Source organism: Stegastes partitus, unplaced genomic scaffold (assembly GCF_000690725.1).
Source record: "Stegastes partitus isolate 25-593 unplaced genomic scaffold, Stegastes_partitus-1.0.2 Scaffold1152, whole genome shotgun sequence".
In the NCBI taxonomy this organism is placed as follows: Eukaryota; Metazoa; Chordata; class Actinopteri; family Pomacentridae; genus Stegastes; species Stegastes partitus.
The window spans coordinates 148,293-156,618 of NW_007578883.1; the positions used below are offsets into that span (position 1 = coordinate 148,293).

Here is an 8,326-nt window from a genome sequence, read left to right on the forward strand (position 1 = left end):
CCTGTAGCCTCCTGTGTGTGTGTCAGTGAACTGTGTCTCACGTTGTAAACGCTGTGCAGGCCTCGGTGAGGCAGCGGCGTCCTCTGCTGCAGCTTCAGGTCTCCGCTGACGAACAGCTTGGCTCCAGGAACCGGAGACGAGTGCTGGACGAACGCTAGGCTCTGCATCACCACCGTGGACATCCGCTGCAGGAGACACAGAGAACAAGCTGCTCACGGTCAAGAGGCTCCACTGACCTCAGATCAGCTGACCGTCTGGTCCACAGCCTCTGAGTGGCCTGAAGCCTTCATGACGGCTTACACATGTCAAGTCCCCTGTAATCAGAGATTACTGATCTACTGTCCGATATTCCAGATTCTGAATCATGAGGAGAAACAACAGAGAAACTTCCAGGTTTTTATCTTTAACAGTTCCTCAGACGTTCTTCAAACAGACTCACATTTTAATGTGAGAATAAAACCTGCTGAAAGTTAGTCGACGGGAAACTTTTAAAAAACAGTCATCAATTAAAGTATTTGATAAATGAAGCTTAAACTTAACAAATATCTTTATGCATTTCTAAATGTGATGTGATGAAGGTTTCAGGCCAACCACAGATGATGGAGCAGGAATGTTCTGAAGGTTTCCGGAGATGGAAGTTTGTTTCTGTGTTTTATGTTCACTTTGTTTTCCACCAAATCTATGTGTCAATCCACTTTTCTGTGCTGCTTTTTGCACCTTTTACTTGTTGTTGCACTTTGATTTATTAATCCGTTGTGTGTTGTTCACTTCCCTCAAAGTATTTGACAAACGAAGCACAAAGCTCTTTATGAATATCTACGTTTTATGCTGCGAATGAGACTGTTGAGCAGGAACTGTTGATGACCCCAGTAGCTGCTAATATAAATCATTTAACACTAATATACTGCATTTAACGCTGATGACAGAACGTCCATCATCGAGCAGCGCTGTCGTGTCTCTGAGCCGCTGGATACGTACGAAGAGCTGGTAGCTGAAGGTGAGCAGCAGCTGGACGCTGTAGATCTGCTCGTCGGGCTTCAGAGGAAGCTGCAGCTGGAAGATCAGGAGGTCCGGCTTCCCGTCCTGGTTCTGGTCCACTTCTCTCACCTGCACAGGAGCATCATGGGAAACGGATGCAAAAGACTACAACATGGAAACACATAAAAACTACAGAGAAGCTCACAGGAACAGCGTGAACTTCCTTTCACTCCACTTCCCTTAATTCTGCTTTTATTTTAATTTTAGAACAAATAAACATGAACACAACCAATTAACACACATGGAGGGTTTCTACATGTGTCACCGTGTAAATTTAAAATGTCACAGAAAGAGATTTAAGAAACAAACGAACCACAGAATGAGCTCTGATGGAGAGCTAGTAAGAACTGTTCTATCTTCATAAAACTTTATTTGTCTCTTATTTTGTCTGTTTTTATTTGTTTAAGTCAGTCAGACTGAATTATTCTGCACAGAGGAAACTGTTCATATGAACCAACCAGAGCTCAGCTGCTGGTTTCACTCAGATTTTATTTGATTTTTTAGCTAAAATGTCATAATTTCCCGAACAGCAGCTTCTCAAATATGAATATTTGTCGGTTGTACAGATTTTATATGATTGGAAATGTAAAGTTTGGGTTCATCAGACAACAAAATCGAGCAGGTTTGATTATTTGGAGGCCACAGAAGCAGGCCCGACCCAAATGAAGCTTGTTAACAGTAACTCTGAGCGTTTGGACCGGTTCTCACAGAGACGGCCGGGATCCTCAGGTTTGCTCCCAGCATGTTGTTCAGGAGGCTGAAGGAGCTCCAGGCCACGTAGTCGCCCCGGACGCTGGTCGCCGCCACCAGCAGGGTCTCGTACTGGAACCGGACCAGCGGCTGCTCCTCGTACGTGCTGCGTTTGATCCAGAAGCCTGAAACAGATTCAAACAGTCAGTTCTGCTCCGTGAAGGTCACGAGGATGAAGCTCCACACTCCTGGTTCCTCCTCAGGATCCCTCAGCCTCTCATCAGCAGGTCAAACTAGTAGCTGCTGACCTTCAAAGTGAAGGTCAGACTCATGGTTTCTCCACTGGACCAGCTGGATGATTCATCATCAGTCAACCGACAGCGAGCAGTCAGTTAGTCTTTAGCTGTTAATCAGAAACTATCTGAATAATCGATTCATCAGTTTGAGTCATTTTCTCAAATAACAAAACCGACAAACTTCTGCGATTTCAGCTTCTTCAATGTGAATATTTTCTTCTGTGGGACGGTGAACTGAATCTCTTTGGGCTTTGAGCAACATTTTCATAATTTTCTGACGGTTTACGAACCAAACAATCAAACAATCAAGAAAAGAATGGACTGAAATGATCGGTATCTGTCATTCCCACACAGAAAACCATGAAACATTATTCCAGATGAACAGAACAAACATTCAGGCACCACATAGCACAACGAAACACACACATTAAGTTGTTTTTAATGAAACTAATGTCTTCATTTATCTGGGAGCAACTTATCAAATGTGCACATGTTCAACTTTCTCTTTTATCAATATCAGTAAAGTCAGTTTATTAATTAGATGGTTGGTCAGATAAGGATGTTTTTGCTCCTTTATGCACATTTCTGTTTAATTTTCTATATTTATAACATCTCAAAAACACATTTTCTAACATGAGAATATGTTTCATTTAATTTAAGTCCTTAAAACTTTACAAAACCTGAAGGAAAATCATGAAAAAAAAATCTCAGAAAAACTAAATAACAATTTAAGAAAAGCTGAAAGTAAAACCGTAACATCAGTGCATCAGTTAAAGAGCAGCTCAAATAAACTTCACAAGAACTAACACTAAGTTCTGACTCGGACGGAACCCAACAGAAGATCTACTCTCTAGTTTATCTGATCCACTAAACTGCTCCTCTGAATGTTCTGGTTCTGGTTCGGTGTGTCTCTACCTTGGCTCCTGTAGGCGACCAGCAGCGGGGGGATGTAGGTGAGGCCCAGAACCACCAGCAGGAACAGCGTGGCTTTAGTGCAGACGCCGGTTCGGTACCGAACCAGAGCCGGATGTGAGTAAACTTCATAGAAAGCCATCGGTGCGCGCGGATCAACAGCCTGCTAACGCTAGCATAGATGCTAACGCGGGGGCTAACGAGAGTAAACAGACGAGAAAAGACGCAACTTCAACGCTCTGTTTGGGTCTTTAGGTGAAGTCCATCGAACCGCCGCCGTCTTTGCGAAAGTGTTCGTCAGAAATCACAGAGTTTTAGCGGCTCTTAGCCTCCAGGCTAGCGGAGCAGCAGCCGCGGCGCCATGTTGGAGCGTCTCCGGGTTACCATGGCTACCGGAGCGTCACGGTGCGTTCAGGGGCCGTCGGGACAAAGAGGATCAGGAAGCTCTGATGATGTGTTTCCCTGTGGCTGTTTTGTGTCTTTTTGTGTTTGAGTTTTGTATTTTTTTTTTTTGCATTTCTCTGTGGCTCCTGTCTACCTTTACAATTGTTCTGGGTGTTTTCATGGTTGCGTTGTGCATCTTTTAGGTGGTTTGTTGTGGATCCGTGATTGTTTTGTGTGGCTCAGGGAACTGCTTTGTGTGTTTGTGTAGTAGTTTCCGGTGTCTTTGTCATTTTGTGCGTCTTTGGGTGCTGCTTTGTGGGTGCTTTGTGTCTCTTTTGGGTAGTTTGGCGTCTATTTGTGTGTCTTTGGAATAGTTTTGCATATCTTTGTGTACGTTTTGTGTATTTTGTTGGTTTAGTTTGTGTTTCTTTTGGATTGTTTTTGTGTCTTGTTGTAGCTGTCTTGCATCTGTTTGTGTGTCTGTTTGTTTTGCATTTCTCTACAGTTGTTCTTTGTGTTTTGTAGTCATTTTGTGTGTCTGTGGTGTCTTGTTGTGTGTCTCTGCAGCCGTCTGTTTGTGGTCATTTTTGTCTCATTGCAGACATTTTGTGTGTCTCTTTGTGGTTGTTTTGCATTTTGTGGGGGCTGGTGTGTGTCTTCTGAGTTGTTTTGCACCTTGTTTGGTTTTATGTGTCTTAAAGCATGGAGGTTTATGGAGGTTGTTGTCATGCTTTGTGGTCGTTTTGTGTCTGTTTGAAGCTGTTGTGTGTCTCCTTTGTGATTTTTTTTTGTCTCTTTTTGTCTCTAAATGTGTTTTGTGTCTAAGGACATCGTTTTTGTGTCTTCTTTAACCGTGTCTGTCTCCCTTTGTGGCTGTTTGCTGTTGTAGGGCATCGTTTTGTCTCTTTTGGGGTTGTGCAGTTTATATTTGTAGCTGTTTTGTATTTAGTTTCAATTAAACTTTGTCTTCCTCTGAGCGGTGTGAGGAACCAAACCCTGATGGGAGGAGGTTTGTGGTCATTTTGTGCGTGTTGTAGTTGCTGTGTGTGTCTGTAAGGTTTTGTTCCTCTTTGCAGCTGTTTTTCATGTCTTTGTAGTCATTTTTTGTCATTTTGCAGTAACTTTGTGGTCCTGTTGAGTCTTGTATTTGTTTGGGATTCAAGGGTGCCATAAAACTTCATTTTCAAAAATGCTGATGTGGAGAAAACAAAAACCTGCCAGGTGGTTTAATTATCTTATTTACAGTATTTTATAAAAGGTTGAACTCCTGCCTGGGCCCTGAACGCACCAGTCTGCTCGGTGACACACACACACTGGTTTGATGTCCGGCTGTCCCTGAACTCAGCATCCCTCCCCCGCCTCCCTCCACTCAGACGGTGACGTCACTCCGGGCTCAGACGTCCAGCTGAAGGCTCCGGCGGACACACAAACACACACAGACACACAAACGCTCCGTTAACGGCTCGTTTTGGGCGCTTTTGTCTGGATTTAGTCGCACGTTTGCTCCGAAACCCGCCGCAGGTCCCGCAGGTCCCGCAGCCGCCGCTCCGCCGCCTGCCGTCACGCCTCAGTGCGGGGATCCAGCAAAGATGAAATGGATGTTTAAAGAGGACCATTCCCTCGGTAACGGAGCCCGGGTTGTTATGAAACCGGAGATGTTCTTGTCATGTCATGCAGCCTCCTCCTCCGCTGCCTGCGCATCGCTTTCCGCCTGATCATCCCGCACGGAGCACGAACCCGCATGTTGTTGTGATGAGCCTGCGGACAGCCGAGCATCCATCATGGCTGCATGCCGAGCGGCTGATGCTAACGCGATAAACCGGCTTCACCTTTCACATCGCAGCACATTAGTCAGCTGAACCTGCCCTGGAGCGCTGCTTCCCATTGCATGCAGACAGTCCGTCGCCAAACTCCATTCAAAAATCTGCTGATTTAAAGTTTCCATGCACAGATTTCATCACTGGTAGAAAAGCGTTGCAGTAAAACGCTTTATGGATGCTTGTCGTGAATTCGGCTGAATAAAACAGCAGCTCAGACTGCTTGATGACACCCTGCAGGATGTATTTAAGCATCCAGAAGTAGTCGTGACCACCACTACATGGAGGCCGAACTGAACTTTAACATGTCTCACACATACTAACAATACAAACCTCCCATATGAATGTTAATTTGCTAGAATTTTGAATTGAGTTTGGTGTAAAGCTCTTACAAATGTGACTTTCCATGGCATGCCGATATATCACCACCAAAGTCCATTCAAAAATCTGCTAATTTATTGTTGCCTTGCATGTTCAACCACTGATAGAAAACCCTTTGCAGTAAAATGTGTTTTTTTGGTTGTTTTTTTTAAATTCTTGTAGTTAATTCGGAAACACAAAACAGCACTTTGACCTTTTGTGTTGCTTCGGGCTGCTTGTGAACTCCTCCAGGTTATATGTCATTTAAATAAAAGCGTCTCAAACCACCTGGACGCTGAGCTGAAGCGCGTCTGATAAGTTTTGTGCCTCTTTGTATTTCTTTGTGAATGTTTTGTGTGTCTGGTGCTGTTTTGTGTGTTTCAGGGCTTCGTTTTGTGTCTTTTTGTGGTTATTTTTTGTCTTTTTGCATTTTTTGTGGTTGTTTTGGGAACTGTTTAGCATCTCTGAGGTTATTTTGTGTGTTATTGTAGTTCTTAGTGTGTCTCTGTGGTTGTTTTATGTGTCTTTGAGGTTTTATTTGGTCTGTTTGTGGTCATTTTGTGTGTCTTTGGGATTGTTTCTGACATTATTTGTGTCACTTTGTTGTTGTTTTGTGTGTCTTTTGCCTTATTTTGTGTCAGTGGAGTTGTGTTGTGTGTCTTTGTGGTCACTGTGTGTTCCTTTAAAGGGTATTTTTTGTCTCTTTGTGGTTGTTTTAAATGTCTTGGGGGTTGTTTCGTGTCTCTTCGTGGTCGTGCTGTGTGTATGTGGGATTGTTTTCACATGTTTTTGAGTTCGTGTTGCATCTTTTTTTATTGTTTATTCATATTTGGGATTGTTCTGTTGGTCCACAGACATAAAACAACGTATGGAATCTTAACTGACTGTATTTTTGAATGGACTCTGGTGTGGCAGTCTGGAGCGGCTCGGTGCAGGCCTGGATTCTGTCACTTGTACAGATTCTCCTCAGGCTCCTTTTTAAAGAAGCACTTCCAAAAGTAGGCCTGTTATCTGGGCTAATGAAGGGAGCAGCTAAATGGATCTCCTCTCCATCACCTCCTCATCCTCTGCTGTGGTTCTGCCCGCTGCTCTGCACCGCCTGCATATTTATAGAAGTTCTGCTGAAGTTAGCGGAGCGGACCTCTCCATCAGCCGGTGCCGAGCGGCCTCATCCCTCTAACCGCCGACTCTCTGTCTGTTTGCTGTCTCTTCCTCAGAGCACCGATGTGTGGAATCAGCCAAAATACGCAACAAATACCCCGACAGAGTACCGGTGAGTCCTGGGCGGGTTCGGTGAGTGGCAGCGGGTCTGTGATGGGACGAATCAGCAGCCTGGAGCCGTCCCTCAGTCCGTCAGCCCGTCAGTCCATCAGTCCATCAGTCAGTCCATCAGTCCTTCAGTCAGTCCCTCAGTCCATCAGTCAGTCCTTCAGTCAGTCCATCAGTCCCTCAGTCCGTCAGTCAGTCCGTCAGTCAGTCCATCAGTCCGTCAGTCCATCAATCCCTCAGTCCGTCAGTCAGTCCTTCAGTCAGTCAGTCAGTCCTTCAGTCCATGATCTCTGTCCTGCACAAGTCTCACTGAGCTCATATATTTAACACTCTTCTCGGTCTTCAGCTTAATTAGCTACTTAATTTGCATTTTATAACACACTCAAGAGTCATAAACATAATTATTAACAACAACATTGATATTCTATATTTTTTCTGATTTAAATGCTGTGAAATAACCAAATATAGATGTTTGATGTTGACAATATTTCTAGTTTTTATTTTTTACAGTTAACATGTAATTTAACAAAACAAAGAAAATCTGTTCATCACACACTGAATTTTTTTATTCAAATGTCGGAAAATATCTGAAGACATTACATTTTAAATACAGTAAAATAGTTTAATCTGAGGCTCAAATGTTGTTAAAGAACAAATGAACATTTTAAAGAATACAGATTGTTGATGTGGGCATTACAGTTTATTAATGTAAAATATATGAAGTATTTTCTGTAATTTAACAAAACAGGAAAAATACCAAAAAAATGTATATATACTTAATATTTTTTCTTTCAATTAACAGAAAAAAATAGAATTAAAAAAAAAGTGTGACGTTCAAAAACTCAACAAACAAAATTAAAATACTGGGATAAACATCCCTGAAATAAGACTTCTGGGGCTGATTTGAATGGAAGAATGAATTATTATTTGTAAAAGTAGATATTTCTGATTATTTACAGGGCTGGCCTGTTTTGTGTTTTTTACAGTGAACATGTCAAGTAATACTTTTCCTGTGATTTTATTAAACATTATCTGTAATTTAACAAAACAATGAGAATGTGTGAGACGACAGTGAATCCTTTAAACTGATGAACTTCAACGCTGTCAGAAACGTGACTTATAAATCCACGTCAGCTGGACTCTCAGCAGCAGAACCGTCGCTGCTGGTTTCTCCTTAATTAGGGTCCGAGCACCCAAAAGGGTGTGAAGACCCTATTGGAACTGCTCGGATTATTATTATTATTCGTGCCAAAGACACGCGTTTTTGAGGCCCTAAACATACTCGAAAACTCACCAAAATTGCCATGTACATCAGACCCGGTGAAAAAGTTTATAATTTGGAAGAAGTCAGGCTGGGCCAAGCTGTAAAATGCAACACAGCTCAACGGCGCCCCCTACAATATTTCAACAGATTCCCATTGGGGCTATGTTTGAATTACAACTACTACATTTGCTACACATATGTAACAACTTGTGACGCACAAAAAAGTCCATTAGCATGTTTCTGTAAACCCAACAGGAAATCCGCCATGTTGGAAAAACCGCGAGCATGTCGGGCCA

General features: G+C 42.9%; 2 protein-coding genes across 2 annotated transcripts in view; one reads left to right on the forward strand and one right to left on the reverse strand.

Moving 5' to 3' along the window:
• tmem231 (transmembrane protein 231) overlaps positions 1–3,312 on the reverse strand; it is a 15,156-nt gene extending 11,844 nt beyond the window's left edge. Inside the window, exons 1-4 of the mRNA XM_008296800.1 lie at positions 2,940–3,312; positions 1,747–1,913; positions 979–1,107; positions 42–185 (exon numbers count right to left, since the gene is read on the reverse strand). Of these exons, the coding sequence (XP_008295022.1) occupies positions 42–185; positions 979–1,107; positions 1,747–1,913; positions 2,940–3,078 (579 nt within the window). The 5' untranslated portion in view covers positions 3,079–3,312. The remainder of the gene's footprint in view (positions 1–41; positions 186–978; positions 1,108–1,746; positions 1,914–2,939) is intronic.
• Positions 3,313–4,736: 1,424 nt separating this feature from the next.
• gabarapl2 (GABA(A) receptor-associated protein like 2) overlaps positions 4,737–8,326 on the forward strand; it is a 14,048-nt gene continuing 10,458 nt past the window's right edge. The window contains exons 1-2 of the mRNA XM_008296802.1: positions 4,737–4,943; positions 6,715–6,770. Coding sequence (XP_008295024.1) covers positions 4,910–4,943; positions 6,715–6,770 — 90 coding nt within the window. The 5' untranslated portion in view covers positions 4,737–4,909. The remainder of the gene's footprint in view (positions 4,944–6,714; positions 6,771–8,326) is intronic.